The sequence below is a fragment of the Myiozetetes cayanensis genome, unplaced genomic scaffold (genome assembly GCF_022539395.1).
Source record: "Myiozetetes cayanensis isolate MyiCay16 unplaced genomic scaffold, myiCay2020 scf3, whole genome shotgun sequence".
NCBI classification, from domain to species: Eukaryota; Metazoa; Chordata; class Aves; order Passeriformes; family Tyrannidae; genus Myiozetetes; species Myiozetetes cayanensis.
In genome coordinates, this window is record NW_026087521.1 from 65478748 (window position 1) to 65496452 (window position 17705).

Genomic DNA, 17705 nt, shown 5'->3' on the forward strand with positions numbered 1-17705 from the left:
TGTCAGATTCCTGACATGTGGCCTCTGACACTGGCTTCAGAGAAGCAGGACGTTTGGGGACTCATCTTCCCCAGCTGTTTTATGTTTTTCACTAAAACACCTGAGAATTTAGCTAGGGAAAAAAAAAAAAAGCAAATTAAATGGTACTTTTCACCTAGTTTTAGGTTTCCATTTACCTGGGTTTTTTTTGTTTCTCTACAAACCACCTTTGGTCAATAAATACTTCAGTGAACAGAACTACGGATCCCCCATTTATTTGCCTTGCTGTATTGTAATATCATGTAGCTTTCTTCTTTTGAGAGAACAAGTTTTATTTGTTCTCTTTTCAGGTAATGCATATTCCACAACAGGGATTGTGACTTCTTGCAAGTTTGTTCCAGGTTTACACACTCAAAGACTCTTCTGAATAACAAACAATATGCAAATTACAGTTGTTGAGTCTAGACCTTAGTAACAGGTCACACTATGCAGGACTTCAAATTTCCCTTTCACAGCTCCTCTCACACCTTGGATTCTCCATAAATTGTGAAACTGTTTTCCTCTGATATTTAACCCCAACACCCTTTTTGCTGTTTTGTTCTTCCCTCCCTGCATGATGCCAATGATTGACAGCCACCCATTCTTTAATTTCTGAGTAGCTGTAGATTATTAGGTTTCCCTCAAGACTTTAAGACTGTTTTTGTGAAAGCTGAATTTTGAGCTGGATAAGCAAAGATTACAACTTGCTTTAGAAGTAAGGACAACTTTCAGCGTTTCATTCTTTTCATACAGACAGCCAGTCGGGAGCTATTTGTCTAGCTGTACCTTTCAGCTAAATCAGATTCAAACAGAAAACTAAGCACTGCTGAGGCATCCTGTGGATTTGTGAAATTCTCTGGAGGTTTTAGCATCTTCCAGTGGTGAGTTGAATGCAAATGAGAAATAGATGTGCATTTCATTTTAAACAGTTTTATTATCCTAATTTTTCTGTGCTGTTTCAAATAACCCTATGCTGAAATATATTTGTCAGGTCATTGGAACTGTACAATTCACTACATTTTCTGGCATGTGAGGATCTCTGTAGAGAACAGTATGGCCTTTCACAGGCCTTCTTTGTAGTTAGAGGCTTATAATATGCCACATATATTTCTGCAATTCCCTTCACATTTTAAGTTCTTTTGCGCTTTCAAAAAGGAAGGACTTCAGTCCAGTGAAATGCACGTTATTAAGTCTGGCAGAACCAAGGAAAGCAGAGCTAGCAAACCTACTGGAAGGAAGATACCATCTGAAAACAAAAAAACCCTTTAAGTAGTAAAGGGTACTGTGTCCCTGATGGGTGCAACTGGGCCAGGAGAGAAAGTATGGATGAACTGTTTAAAAGAATAGACGGGTAAGTTTTGTGAGGCAGTTTAAGTATTCAAAAAGTAATTAGAAAGCAAGAGAGCACAAACTACTAGAATAATGACTGAGATATTCCTTTAATTTTAACCTACAGACAACATTAGCAGGACTTTCTGTTGGTTTTTTTTTCATTCCTTTGAGGGCTTCTAAATAAAACAGCGAGTGAGTGTATCAGGACTAGAAAATGGTAAGAACTAAAAGAAAGTACAGAAAGATAAAAAGTACCATCAGTTAAAAGGACACTGTATTTTCATTATTTTCTGTTGAAAAAGAGTCACATGTTCACTCTTCATTGCAAGAAGTCACATGAGCCCTCCCCATCCCCACTCATTGCAAAGGTCATGGCCACATTCACCAGCTATTGCTTTGGCTGATTGATTGGCAGATAGATCTGTTGAATTTACTCACAGAAAATATACTTTAAGTGATGCTTAGATAGACTTTCTACAGGAAATTCTGACTAAAACAACTAAGAATAAGTTCAAGATGTCATGGAGACCACATGGTAAACCATAATCTAGGAGAGAACAAGAGTAGGAAGAAAGTAACAAAAGCAGTTTTTCATTTGAAACCTGCATGATCTAGAAGGTTCTCCCCAGCTCAGACACAAACTCTGTTCTCTGCTACATTAAAACTAAAGACTAAACCATGGAAAATGGGATTATTTACAGATTTAGCCTCCTGACAGGATTGCACATTTATGCACAGAAAGCATGCCATATACTACATGGTTGTCTTTTATTTGTTCTACTGTAGTTTTTGGCTGTAGTACTTTCATATGTATTGCCAAGAAAGCTAAAAATGGTTAAAGGAAGTGGAAAAAAAAAAAAGAATTTATCACGTTCTGATGTCTAAAATAAAGAGTTGTCTATTCCTACCAGTGCATACATCCCCATCTAAGTTATCACTAAATTTCATGTATAGTAAGCATAAGCACTTTTAAAGCTTTATCAGTAGTGTGTTCTGTACATCAAAGTATGAAATAAACAGTAGAGTGTTACTTTGTTCTTATCTTATTTCTTTGCATAAGCCCATGTTTGCTCTCCATAGTTGATATATAACTACAGCCAAGTAACAAGTAAGATGCAAACGGACAAAATCTGCTCTAGTTCTATCTGGTTTATAAATACTCTGTTGGGTATTCCATTGTGAACTCTAAGGGAACGTTTTAAATTCTGCTTTTATTAAAACAATGACAATCTGATTCAACGATTCTAAATCAATTTGGCTTGCAAAGGTGTAAGAACAAAATCTGCCTTCAAGCTATCACATTCTATTATTATTACTGGTTAGATATCTTAACTCTGAAACTCAATAGCTACTCTGCTATGGGAAGTGAAAATCAACAATAATACTGTGAAAGTCAAAGGCTGAGTGATTCTATAACCAAAGTCATCTTCTCTGGTCAAGGAGAGGTAGGTGGAGTCATATCTTCCCCTACTCTGCCTGCTCCATGCAAGGTATTAAATAAGAAAGTCTCTCTGACATCACTGATTTGGCACATCATTTTAAAGGAATGTCCTTTCCTGTGCAATTGCCCTGACAGAGTTAGAATCTAGCAGGAAGTTTCTAGGAAAATGTTAAATCCTACCCGGGAGGTTATGTCTTCACCTCCACAACCTATGTCAAAAAGTTCTCTCTTCAAAATTGTTGCAGCCATTCACAATGCTGGAAAATGACACACCTTCTTCTTGGGTGGCTGTTTCCTGGTTCTAGTTCAATTTCCTAATTCCTAGCCATGACACCTCACAGGGCTGCAAGTGCACTCTAGATGTGCCAGTAAATTAAAAAAAAAAAGGTTCAAGAAAATATTCTGGTTTTTTGGTTAACAAATATGTCTGGACTTTCATTTCTGGTAATTTGAATAGCAAGATAACCAGATAAAAAAAATTGCAAGTATGGTTGTTCTATACATACACACAACAATCGCCCACTAGCAACACATCATAAATGATGGCATTTCTAACACTGCCTTTGGTTGCTTTCTGTCATAAGAAAATTCTCTGAATAAAGGAGTGTACTGCTGTTATTTCCCCAGCTAGTGTGCCATGCAATGCAGATACAGTCATAGAAAGCTCTAACTCCACCAAGGTTTGGCTTTTTACCAAACTCAGTAAGCGAAGTGAACGGCAAAATGCACAGGGCAGCAATGAGCTGTTCTGAGTAGGAGGGACCAGCTCTGTACCTTCTGCCTAAGGGATAATTTTATATTTCACACAATGGCTTATAATCATTCTTCCCTGAAATTAGAGGTAAGAGTGTAAAATCTTATTCTACACTTCCCCCTCCCATTCTCTCCATCCAATCTTTATTGATTAAAGGAACATTCATTGTTTTTTAAATTGTTTTTTTTTTTAAGTGTTGGCTTCTGGGGCTTTAAAAATCAATGCACTTGCTCCAAGTACTGGATGCAACATTGCTGCTGAATTTATCTGTGAAATGTACCATGATTATGTTTTCAATTTATGAAAGTTCTTTCTTTCCACTGCATAAATGAGTATGTTATCATTTGGCTGCCTTGAGAGGTGCCTGCAAAGTGGAAGAGCATAAGCAAGAGAGACATGCTCACAGAACATGAAACATCTATTAAATTGTACGTTTATCTGTGTAGTGAGCAAAATAATTTAGAAGTTTCAGGAAGTTGCAAAGAGCTTTCTAGCTCAGATGCCTGATAATGGGGCTTCATCTGATGGGCTGTGATACCTGTCTCTAAGCCCTGTGATGCTGTCTTCTAAGACAGGCAATGAGGAAATGATTTTCATTTCTTTATCCTTGCAAACGTGAGCTTGAGCTTAATCATCAGGTCAGATGTTGGTTTTTTGCTGAGAAGGATAATTTAGAGCCTCCAACCCAAGGCTTATAGAAGGGACTAATGATTTTGAGTACCCTCTCCAAACTATACAAAACTATATAAACAATAAGCACATGCCCACAGGACAAATTCAGGTACTCTTTAAGAGACTGCAAACTGAAGTTCCACCAAATAAAGCATCCAGAATTTGGAGTGTTTAGGAACTCTTGGTTTCTTTTATGGTACTGATAAATGTGGTAGGTTGTGGTGCATAGGAATGATACAACATAAAGCTGAATTGCATATTTCCTTTCTACAGAATGTACTGAAAGCTGAATGTTTATGTGGAATCAATTTTTATTTGGAAAAAAAATCACAGAAAGAAAAATGCAAGGGGGCACTTAAACCAAAAAATTCTGTTTCAGGAAGACTCTGAGCTGCAGACTACTGGAAGTTGGGAGAGTAGCCCAGTTTGGCCCATTCTTATTCTCTTCCCTGTGTAACTTTTGTTGGTTACCATTGGAGACAGGATACACTACACAGACTTTTGGGCTGATTTAGTGCAGTTGCTCATGTTAGCAGTACATGTAGACAAAGATCATCCCTAATACATTTTACTTACCCATGGTTTGACAGTGACAGTAACACAAGTCCGTAAAATAGGCATGAATATACAAAAAGCATTTATTTTATATTCTGCTCGAGTTTTATATGAACTTGGATCTTTCAGCCGTGTCTCAGTAATCACAAGAAATCAGAGAGCTGCTTTGTGGATGATAGAAGTGAGGAACTGAGTTGATGAATTGTCAGTGCCAAACATAATACAGGACAGAGTTGAATGAATGTTCAAAACCAGCTCAGTTAAAGAGTCCAGATCCAAAGTCAATGAAGGTAATGGTGAAGGAAAGCTGGACCCTATCCAGTGCTACTGTACTTTTCAAAATGATATAAATCTGAGAAAAAGAGAACTGAGAGAGGAAGCATCAGAAACCCATTTATATGGAAAGTACTCCCCTCCTTCAACCCACTCTCTCAATTTGCATATACATGTCTCTCAGCTGTTAAATCATGCGACCTAGATGTCTCTGAAACTAGACACCTTTAAGGAAATGCAATCTCTCTGTTTCTGAAGGTGAGCTTCCCAGTTGTTCATGTACTTACAAAATATTGTGGATATGAGAAGAACAATTTTTTTTCTTTTTAAAGAGGATTTGTTCCATGATCCAGAACTTCTTTCTGTGGTGTTACTATAAAGCAAAGAAACTGGATAGATATTATCTTCTGTGAGAAGGAAACTAAAGGGACAAGCAATCTAAGATCCTGATCAGGAGAGAAGTATTTGTTCTTTGGCATGACTGCAGGTGCCAGCCACTCCCAGTGGTGCCACCAAGAGAGACAGTGATGACATTTTCCCATCTTTTCATGCCAGCAATCTTTGTGGTAGCCAGAATGAGCAGTGCATCCGCTGCATCTGCTACACACTGAGAAGCTCAGTGACAGACTGAGACTTATTAAATATCTTGAGAAGCACCTGACAGGACTGATATTCTGCACCACATCAGGGTGTGGTGAAGAGCTGGTGCAGAGCTGCATCTTCAAAGAACAATCAAGCTCTTCATTTGCAGAAATGCCACCCATACACAAAACCAAAATTGTGCAAAAGATCTGATCTGAAAACCTGGCATGCTCAGGCCAAAAAAAAAAAAAAAAATCTCAAAATCTCTTGCTGCTCTTGGGTGTGGAAGACAACACACTGCTCATACACTCCTTTTTATGTGGATCTTTTATAAATTAGAAATGGATCCTAATAATGGTAAATAAGGTAACAGTACTATGTTCTAGAATGTGATCTTTCAGGATCTTTGCTTCCATCTTTGAATGATCTTTCATTTCCACTATACATAAAAAGACACATATGCAAACATGTGAAACTACTAATAGTTCAGATATAAAACAGGGATACAAGGATTCTGAGGAAATTGCATCAAGAGGGAAATAATAGTCAAAAATCAGTTTTAGAATATTAAATAACTATTTTTAATACTGTGGAGGTAAGTGTATAAAGTAATTTCTCAAGTAAAGCTTTAGGTGAGGTTTGTTTTTTTCCTAAAGGTACAGCATGAAACTGAGATAGCAAAGCTGGTGCAGCCTGTGCTTACCCAAGACAAGTAAGGGCTTGATAAACCAAATTTGCTCAAGGGTTTCATCTGCATGTTTAATGTTTTCACAGGTAGGTCACTTAATGCAAAATACCTCCTAAGTTTTTGGAGGAAATGTAACTGCTGACACAGATTCTGTCCCCTGACATCTGCTATTACATCATGGGTAGGACTATCTCCAGCATCAAGAAAGTCTCCTGACAAACAATCAGTTCCCAGTGTAAGAAGTGGGGGTGGAACATAAGGCACCACAACAGAATTTATTCAGAGTGTGGGGAACTGACTTTAAAGTTTCATCCAATCTACTTCAGAAAGATAGGTTACACGCGGGACTCTACGTATTTACATAGATTATTGTCAGTCCTCCTTATCTCCCATTAGTCACTTCAGGTCTGTACAGCAGTCTGAAGATATGGAGTGCTATGTTAGTGCTAAGTATGTGACTGATCACCTGTTACCAGAGACTGACTGAGTCTGTTATAGAGACTGAAATACTCTTTTCATTATCCTGAGAAACAGAAAACCTTCTCAGCCAAGAAGACAGGGCTGGCACCTTCAACTCAAGGTCATCCCAGGAGTTGCAACTCTATTTTCACTTCAACACAGAGACAGAGCCGAAAGCACAGTCAGTGAACCACAGCGTGACACTGTGCTGAGCACACTGAAGCACTGCATTAATCACTCCGATCACTCTGTTCATTGTTATTTTCCTACTTGGTTAATTTTCCCTTACCTGAAAGTCAGAAGTCCAAGTGCCTCTAAAGGGTTAGAAAACCTCCAGCTCCTCAACAAGGCATACATTTCTGACACAGTTGTTCGATCCCAACTGGGGGCACTGCCCAGCACCAGAGGAAGGGAGCAATTTTGATTATTGCAGTGGTAACGATAAAACCATAAGATTCTTCTCTGTTGCTCTGAGAGTCTGGAAAAGAAGATTAGAAATTCGGTTTGAAATTAAAACCACCTGGAGCTTTGTGTAGCAACAAACTTTATTGTACAGAGGGGCCAAGTCACACAGTACACTGCTTTTCAGCTAAGTACGTGTTTTCCTTGGGGTCGGATATCATTTTCTGCAGACCAGCTTTTATAAGAAAAGTGATACTTATACTTTGGATCTGTCAGCCTTAGGTCATATAAAAATGAAGTGTCAAAAGACATACACATATGATTATTTCACATCCCAAGCACTCTCAATTTTCTTCTCCGCTGTCTCTGTTGTTGGTGTTGGGTTTTTTTAACTGATTGTTTTTACTGTTGTTGGTTTGGGTTTTGTTTCCGGTTTTGTTTTTTTGTTTGTTTGTTTGTTTCCTAAGAAGGTACAGTTATCAGCAGATAAATTGTTACATCCATCTGCTATATATTGTCTCTAACTACTGTAGACACACAACACTGCTAGTCACTGCTTTCATTTCTGCCCTTGCTTTGACTGTTTAAAGCAGGTGTGTCTATTTTTAATGTATCTGCATTTTAAATAGGGCTTAAGCACATCCATGTGCATACACAAAAACACGAGCATGTGCACACACAGAGTGTGATTATCCCTAGCACTGGTATGAGTTTGGAAAAGGGAAGAAAAGCTCCCAGCAACTTCTGTATCTGTTCACAAAGCCTAGCCTGCCATGCTTTGCTGTGCTCACAAAAAAAGCATGTAATATGCCAAATTCCTCAAAGAGATATCAGATATCTAAAGGATATATTGATAAAATGATCAGGCACCACACCATATTTCACCACAGTGAGAAGTGCCACAGAATAATTTCTGATTTGTCAACATTTCAGATGTCTTTACCTCATGCATATTAAATCCCAGGTTTTGACACAACAGAAAACAGAAAAATAAATTCCCCTTGAGAGACAAGCCCAGACAATCTCATTAATTTGATATCAGAGCCTTCAAAAGCAAGTTCTGAAAATGTAGACCAATCTCCGGTTCATACAAATCATTACCAAAATCAAGAACATAATTTTTCTTAGTCATATTTGACCAGATTGGCGATCTGTCTACTTAATAACATAACATAATTGTGGCTTGAAACAGACACACATATTTCAGAAGGTGTGAGAAAACTTGTAGAAGTCAGTGAGTAAATAGTTTGTTTCCAGTCAAGCATTTAATTATCCAGATGTGTAAACAGAGCTCAAAATTCAAGTGTTTACATTCTTTCCAAGCTCATCTTCCTTCAATTTGCAGTATTTTGGGATGTTCTTAGCCAAAAAAAAAAATCATATCTGCACTCTAATGGTCAAGACTGTGTCGTTCACAACTCATAGCAATGAGTTCCTCTGGCTCTGTATGCACTAGAGAACTTTCCTGCTTTGCCATTTTGAATTGCAAAGTGTTTAGGAACAGAGAGCAGCAGCACAAAGATGGGCATGTTTTTTACCATAACAAGAGTGAATGTTAATTTCTTTCCTGTAGGAAAATAAGCTCATAGGTGTATGCAGAGATGAACCTAACTGTGACACAAATCCTGTTGTGACCTTCAGTAATAATATCATTTTGGTAATCACTTCAAGAAAGAGCTTCAGAATTCCCAACATGTCTACGGTGATGATAGATGGCTTTGTGAGTGTGTGAAGTCACACAGAGAAAAAGATAACAGTAGGCCTAAGACTTCACTGTCTCTCTTGATTATTTTATGCATTTGGATGGTATTCTGCAGGACAGTTCAGCTAAAGGACCTCTTCTACATGTTAACTTTACGCAGAGATTTAAGCTTTCAAACAGCATCCTCCAAACTAGACAATCTGATGTTCAGGTTAAAGCAGCTAAAGCTTCTACTGAGCTTGCAAAGGGAGATAAGAAATCAATCCTTGTATTGTGTTCTCTAAATAACAGATTTCTCCCTCTGACTTTACTCCAGAGGTAATGCCATTTTCTCTGTCCATGCTTTGAAGACCAGAGACGAAATTAAAGGTTGGTTGGGATAGGGGTTTTAAGGTTCTGATTTTGAGCTTCTTAGTTGTAATAAAAGTTAACATATACATGTGATAGCACATTTAAAATAGATGATAAAAGTACATTGCATACACACAGCATCTTAAGATTGTTATGTTAATAAGGGCATTTCTTTGGCTCAACAGGGATAAGATGCTAATACACCCTCTTTATTGATAAAAATGCAGTTTACGTTTTTTTAGGTAGAGTCGTATCTAAATTTCCCTCCATATAAGATCAAGATTAAACTATATACCTTTCTGCCTAAAACAATTAAACCCCCCAAAACCTAAATAATTCAGTAATTTTCAGTTTAAGTTTTCATTAATCCCTTTAGCTAAATGAAGAGAACAGCTCCTGTGAACGCTTTGTTAGCTGGTATTAATTGTTACCTTTTTTGGGGAGGGAAGAAATGGTAAAAAATGAGTTTAAATTCATCTGAGATGCTTTTGTTGTTCATGTTCAGTACTAAAGCAGAATAAGACAAAAGGCAAAAAGAGGAAGGAGTGGCAAAGCTAGAAAATGCAAATTTCTGTCCCCTGGCACTGGCTTTCACTTGGAAGTTTCTCTGCCATGGACAGCCTAGAAAAGCGTGCAGCATTACCACAGTTTTTTAGACCTCTTCCAGTATTCATCCAACTGGAAGTAGCCTTTCTAATCACAATTCATAGCAAAAGCACTCTTGTGACCACTTGTAGGCAAACTAGACTCCTTCCAGGAAAGTGGTAAAAATGGAAAAGGAAAAGGGAAGCTGAAAGAGAGGAAAAAGGTAGAAGGAAACCGATGAAATAAAGATGGTAGAAACCAGACTGTCATCTTCCTAGCTGCAAACCAGTTTCTGATCCCTACCCTGGAATCCACACTTCACACTGGGATATTGGGCTGTATCAGGTTGGAAGAGCAGCCTTAATCTCACATGGCTAGTATTCCAGAGTTTGTATTTCAAACACAGTAATCCTAAAAGGAATCAGAGGCTCACATCTGAAATGTTTTCAGAACTCAGCCAAAGCAGCTGTCAGTAACTAATGAATTCTCCTCTTGGCACTCTCTTGTCTGGTTTGGTGATGATGCCAAAGATCACACAGTGTAGGGCTGTGAGGAGCACAAGAGCCACATGGTGAAGCTCATTGCTTTCAGTCCCACTGAACGTCTTCATTAATCAACAGCCAAGAGATGTTGGCCATGGAGACCAGTGATCTGAGCCACCTAAGAGACAGACAGCAGTCTGAGATTCAGCTACTGGGAAGTTTGTAGGTCTGGACCAGCTACTGGAGAATACCATGTCCATGTAACAGGAAGAGGCCCAAGCACCAGCAAACAAATCAGAGTGTGGTTGTGAACCATGGAGGATCACATGCCTGTATGTCACTAGCTGGGGAGAGCAGTAAGTCCTGGGGTCAGCTCCTGAATAGACTGTCTAAGCCCAACTACTGGAACAATCAATATTTTTAATGCTATATATAAAAAAAATATATATGCATATGTATATATTCTACCAGCAGACTTGGATCCTGATGAGGCAGAGAGGAGGAACAGAATCGGACTGTCTGTGCTGTCTGTTTTGTGGCACTGTTGCCTGTTTGGGTGGCAAGGTACAGCTTTTTCCTTCTGTTGAGTTATTGATATTATCAGCAATACGTGATCCACCTCTGTAATGGTTGAACATGGGGACATGTTCCCACAGCACAACTGGATTCAACAGCCTGTAACAAACATGCAGCTGTTTGTTTTTAACCACTGTTTCTTCCTTTTCTGGGTTAAGAACATTTTCTGTCCATTCACATATTCCCTCTGCTTCCAGTAGAATGAACAGAAGGATCCTGACAGCCTGAGAAAGGTTTCTTGTGTCTTCTGACCACAGAAACCCATGTATCTCAAAATGGTATTAAAGGATAAAAATCTACATAGATACCTCTCTTTTTCTTGACATATGGAAAAAAGGAAGGAGGAGATCTTCAGATATCATGGCCAAAATGTGTTAGGATACTGATATGTTACAAACTTTTTAAAGAAAATCTTGTGAACGAGGAAGGTAAACAAAAATTGCAGGCTGACAGATTCCTCTTGATCACTAAGTACTAAAAAATGTAATTGTTTCATTCAAAACCCTTCACCTTCATGATTCAACTGGTACATTAGCTTTGCCTATAAGACAGGATAACAGAAAACAAGAAAGAGTGCAAAACCACATGCTCTTTCCTCCGAGAATCAGTTACTGAACTTATCAAAGCTTTAACTCCAAACTTGTGGCTTTCAGTGGTCTCTTCCCTTCATATTCCCAAAAAACTCAAAATTAATGCATTAAGGATGTGATAGGGTTTACCCTTGCCTGTTCTTTGTTATACCTATTGAATGAATTTATTATGCATGAATTTGTGTATGGCCCTCATGAATGTGATGACATTGTCTGACTTTACAGCTTTGTGACAGCAGATTTTAAAAGCTCACCGCTGACTGACTTAGGAAGTACTTTCTTCCCATTGACAATTGATTTCCTACCTGGTTTCACAGAATGTCCCTAGTTCAAATATTGTAGGAATTGATGAGGCATTCACCTTGTCTATCACCATCATGATTATATAAAAATTAATCATGTACACACAGACATTTCTAGTCTTTTCTCCAAACTACAGAGTCCCAAACTTTTTAGCTTCTCTTGGTCAAACAGCTGCTTAATCCCTTTAATGATTTTAGTTGCCCTTCTCTGTACATTTTCCACATCTACTGTGTCTTTCCTGAGTTGTGGAGACAAGAACTATGCAGCATACTCAAAATACAGCTCAGGGTTTTAGACAGCAGTGAAATGGCACACTCTGGTTCCTTCTTTATGCCCTTCCTGATGATGCCCAGCATTTTATTGGCACTTTCAGGTGTTGCTGTCCATTGCATTCATGAGTGCAGGGAAATAGCAGAAGTAACGTCAAGATGTACTTCCTGTATTCTAACTGCCAGTACTGAGTTCAGTGTCATGCAAACATGCTTAGATAATTTTTCCCTAAATATACCCCCTTAAATTTATCCACACTTGAAGCTCATCTGCCATATTTTTGCCCAATTTTGTAAAGTCCTTCTGGATTTCTCCTCCATAGCACAGTGACAATCTGTCAGAGTTTAGTACCATCTGCAAACCTAGAGATTTCCCTGCCCACTTCTTTCACCCTGTCATCAAAGAAGATACTGAATAAAACTGGTCCCAACCCCAAGCACTGGAAGACCCCACTGGTGATTCCTCCATTCTGAAAATCCTATTTTAAACATCCTATCTTTGCCTTTAACCAGTTTTCTTCTAAACCCACGGCAAAATAATTTCTTCCACAAACTAAGTTTTTTGAACATCCAAATGCCTTATGTTCACCAAATCCCCAGTATCCATGCACTCACTGAAAACCTCCTAGGACAGCAACACTTTGGTGAGGCAGGATTTTTGTTCACAGAAGCCACACTGGTTCTTCCCTGACAGATTACTTCATACTTAGATAAATTCTTAATGATCTTTTTCCTTCTTACTGAACCTACCATTTCACCATGAATGGAGGCCAGATGCACTGGCTTGAAGTTCCCCAAATCACTCTGGAACATATATTGTGGTTGGAAATTTTGCTGGCGCCTTGCCAGCACCGTGGCACCACGGCTACTCACAATAAAATACTGACATCCCATTCACATTTTAAAATAAAATAGAAAAACCCAAATCACAGATCCCATGGTTAATAAAAATAATTTTACATTTCATCCTGGTTTTTTTAGAAGTTGAGGTAAACATCAAATACAACAGTAAATCTTTAAAAAAAAATAAATTTGATTTTAAAAACCCCAAGCCATCAACACAGAAATCAGAATAGTCTTCTTAAAAGATACATTGTGTCACACAGAGGGCTAAATTGACTGTAGGGTATTTAGTTATTGTACAATTAATGCACCTTTTGACCTTTGATGGAGGATGAATTCACACAATTAACTGTCAGTAAAATGGCTCTCTGTAAGCACCAAATTCCACTCTGATAATACCTAAAATTATTTTATGCAGTACATAATCCTAATTGGTAGTATAACATACATATAGCTGAGCATACTAATCTGCCTCAGTATATACACTGTGTTTTCTTTGTCTTTATCCACCTTCTCTGAAAGCTAAACTTTAAATACTTCTTTCCTTGCTTATAACTTGAAACAGATTTTTCAATTGCCATTTAACTACTATATCTGAAGTCTGACTGCATAATGACTGAGAGAGGCTGATTTCCATTGAACTCAAAGGTGTTCTTGCTAATACTGATATAGATGTACTGCATCACCTGAAAGTCTTATATTTTGAACCAAAAATTAGTTTTTCGCTTCAAAGACATGAAAAAATAAAGCAATATAAAGAGAAAAACAATTCTTTTCTAAAGTGGTAAAATACACTGCCACCTCCAGGGGCCTATTAGGCTTTGCTGTGATCTATTCTCTTATTTAGAGGTGTTAGTTCTCAAATCAGTCAAGCTAGGCTCCTCCAGAGGAAAATTTTGTTTTTAAAGAATTGGATGCACCTAATTGTGATCGATAGGATAAGCAGAGTAAGCCAAGAATGAGCAGGGCTACCTGGGTACAACTTACAGCAAGGGAGAATGTATCTGAGAAAGCCTTGCAATGTGCTTCAGGCACTCCTGAGTTGGCTTTTCAAGATCCCCTCTTCTTTCTTCAGGTTCGGGTTTAATGAATTCCAGATTAGATTCTGGAAAGTCAACCTTAATTACAAAAAAAAAAAAAAAGAAAAAAAAAAGAAAAAAAATAAAAGAAAGAGACAAGAAAAAAGAAGTGATTTTATCAATATGTGTTGTCAGACACAACTGTCAATTAATGTTATCTTGGATTTGTACGGTAAGTACACACTATAGGATAGAAAGAATGAAGGATAATTCTTTGGGGATGTTCACTGTATGTAACATGTTACTTAAATGTTTTGGTGAGAAATTCAGTCCACAGGAATCACTGGAAGCTAACTTTCCTGAGAGAATTTCATCCACTGTATTTCAGTTTAATTAGAGCTCCATGAACACAAATCAGGAGCAATCTTTTCCTTTTCCCTTCTTTTCCTGGTTTTTAAAGGGGTGGTTTTTTAAGTGGAAAACTTTCACTAATGTAGATCTAGGTTTTTTGGAGTTTTTTTTGTTTGTTTGTTTGTTGCTTTTTTTTTTTAAAGTAGGGATACTTATGATTGCATTATCACTTCTGGATGTTCAATTTCATATGTATTGCAAAACATCTACCAAATTTTCATTCTTTACATTTACATGTGGTGTCAGAAATTCAAGATAATGTTTTTTAAGATATAGAGAAAGTAAACATTCAACCAAAATTTCAATGCTTGAGGTACTTGATAATCTTAGTACATATCTGACTGAAAACTCAGGTTGTTCTTCAAACATTGGCTCAATTTACATCCTTTTCTGGTTTATTAATGCTCACTAAAATCTCTTATCTACTTTTTAATATATATATTTAATGTGCAACACTCTTCTAAAGGTTAAAAAAGTTATTCCCTACAAAACAGTCACATCAGAAAATGAGATCACCTTTAAGGTCCCTTCCTACCCAAGCTATTCATTGTACGAAAATCTATCTTTATGACATTTCCAGCATGTTCCCAAATGGTGATACTGCCACATGCATGGGAATAACTGAAAATGAGAGATCTTGTTCCATTTCTTTCAGTAGAGAGAGATTATAAATTAATAACCATTTACTGTCTCAACATCTCTTTATTATTAATAGGGGGAGCTATTTTAAGGCATGGTCTTTGACTGAACTCCTCAGACTAGAAAATCCCTATTTGCTTGTCTGTTAAAACTAGGCTATTTTTAGGCCAGGCTTTTTTATCTGCATTTTTAGCTGCTTTGACATGTAATTTGCTAACAGATATTCAGCTTTTTAATAGAGAAAACAAATGCCTTTGCCCTTTAAGCATCCAGTTGCTAACTTAACTTGGAAAGGTGGCAAAACTATCATGCAGACTTAATGTATTTTCAATACCAGGAGCACCATTCTGCCCAGATTGAGGGAGCACTTTGACCAGGGCAATGATTGTCCCCCTGTACTTGGTACTGGTGAGGTCAAACCCTATTTTTAGTTCTGGGCCCCTCAGTACAAAAAAGACATTGAAGTATATAACTATATAACTATACTAACACCTATTAACAACTGCTTGTAGCCACTTTCCTTTATGCTACTCAGTCTTATTGTAAGCTGTATGATACAATTACAATGGCACAAAAGCTCAGATTTGACAGGGCAGCTGTTAAGTCAGGTACCATGTCCTTTATTTGTATCAGAAGTATTTTGGGAACCAAAAAATTCAGGTACTGAGTCACTAATTTGTGTCAAAAGTATTTTTGGAACCAAAACGATAACAACAAAAGTTACCCTACAAAAACCTTCTCTAGCCCTCAGAGGTGGTTATTTTGATATGGAAAGCATTAGACATATTTGCCACTGCTCAGAATTACAGACTGTCATCCTGAAGATTAACATGCTTTCTTTGTGTGGCCTTGAAAAGCTGCCTTCTTGCACTTTGTTAGAAAACAACCCTTTGCTTTCTTACCTGCAGTGTGACCGAGGTTGGTGTGTCAGTGGCGCAGATGCCCGGGGTAATCATTGCTGTGGGTGTGCTGCACAGCGTCATGCTGAGCAGCACAGCTCCGTGAACGAGCCGCCTGCAGTAAACACAGAGAGAAACAGGAGAACAGGTTTTATTGAAATTACATCAAAGAACGTGGAACTGGAGAGCTTAAAAGACAAGCAAAAGGAGAACAAACCTTTTCTCTTTATGTGACTGGTACAAATCTGGCCTCGATCAGTAGAGGTTGCATCCTGATGGTCTCACTGCTATCTATGCATTTGCAGGGTTCATGACTCAAATCACATTGCCAAGACATTCTAAGCCAGCTCTGCACTTTACCACTGACTTCTTGTGAGACAGACATTGCCCTTTAAGCTAGATGTAAAATAAGGATAATACTGTATCTATATAATTTCCATCTCAAGATTTAATTTTGAGGACAAATATGTTAGAGACTGCGAAGTGTCGACACAGTGTGAAAAGTGGAGGGCAGCATACATTTATTCCACAAAAAGAAGAAACTCATGGCAATCTACTTCAACCGTGAAGGATCCTTGCTGATTTTATGTGTAGATGGCAGGGAGGAGGGAGTATGATATCAGAGTCTCCAAAGAGCTGAAAGAAATTTGAGTGGGATAGTTTGTACCACGTATACCACATTTGGTTTTAGGACAGATGAAAGATTATGGTCTGAAGTAGCAGTCTGAGCACTACACGTACAAGAAAGTCTTATCAGCAAAACAGGCATGCATGTGGCCTGCAGATAAGAAAACCAGCATGATCTGGCATGTGAACACAACTCAGTCCTGAGAACCTGAATATAATCAGAAAGTTTGGGTGAAAATTCTAAGCATAACCAATCGACTCAGATTAAGAATGCAGTACCTGAATAAAGAAAGATAGAGTACCCTGGATTTAACCTTTCGTTTCACAGAAACACAGAGTATGCTGAGTTGGAAGGGATCCACAAGGATCATTGTGTCCGACTCCTGGCCCTGCACAGGACCATCCACAAGAGTCACACCACGTGCCTGAGAGTGTTGTCCAAACATTTCTTGAACTCTGTCAGGCTTGATGCTGGGACCACTTCTCTGGAGAGCCTATTCCAGTACCCAACCACCCTCTGGGTGAAGAACCTTTTCCTAATATCCAACCTGCCCTGACACAACTACAGGTCATTCCCCTCATGTCCTGTCACTGGTCACCACAGAGAAGAAATCAGTGTCTGCCCCTCCTTTTCCCTCACGAGGAAGTTGTAACTGCAATAAGGTCTCCCCTCAGTCTCCTCTTCTACAGGTGCCCTCAGCCGCTCCTCACATGCCTTCCCCTCAAGGCCCTGCACCATCTTCGTGGCCCTCCTCTGGATGCTCTTCAACAGCTTAATATATTTCTTGTACTCATTCTGGTGACCAAAACTGCCACAATATTTGAAGTGAGACTGGACCTATTTGTCCATATCTTAATCATTAGTGAGGTCAGAAATTTGATTATGATCAGCATCTCTACTTTTACTGACAAACAATTTTTATTAATATCTTTTCAAACACTGCTCAGTCATAAAAACTGAGAGATGCACTGGATACCCTTCTGCCCATTGCAGCAGAAAGAGCCAGTCAGAAAAGTGAGGTTTGAATGCCCAGCTTTTACCTAAGAGTAGGTACAAGAGAATCCAGATGGACTATTTGATCCCAGCATGAGTTTCCAACGTTGCTGTATGAAAGTACCTCTTGAACTGTAAACTGAAATAAATTGCTTTAAGTCACCCGAGGAAGGCCTAAGAAACTCCTGCAAGGTCACTGTTACAGTCAACATAAATTAGTATAAACATAACTCAGGACT

At 38.3% G+C, this 17705-nt stretch overlaps 1 protein-coding gene across 1 annotated transcript in view; it reads right to left on the bottom strand.

Moving 5' to 3' along the window:
* PIK3C2G (phosphatidylinositol-4-phosphate 3-kinase catalytic subunit type 2 gamma) overlaps positions 1-17705 on the bottom strand; it is a 195708-nt gene that overhangs the window by 112638 nt on the left and 65365 nt on the right. Inside the window, exons 13-15 of the mRNA XM_050324986.1 lie at positions 15849-15960; positions 13865-13995; positions 7064-7252 (exon numbers count right to left, since the gene is read on the bottom strand). Coding sequence (XP_050180943.1) covers positions 7064-7252; positions 13865-13995; positions 15849-15960 — 432 coding nt within the window. The remainder of the gene's footprint in view (positions 1-7063; positions 7253-13864; positions 13996-15848; positions 15961-17705) is intronic.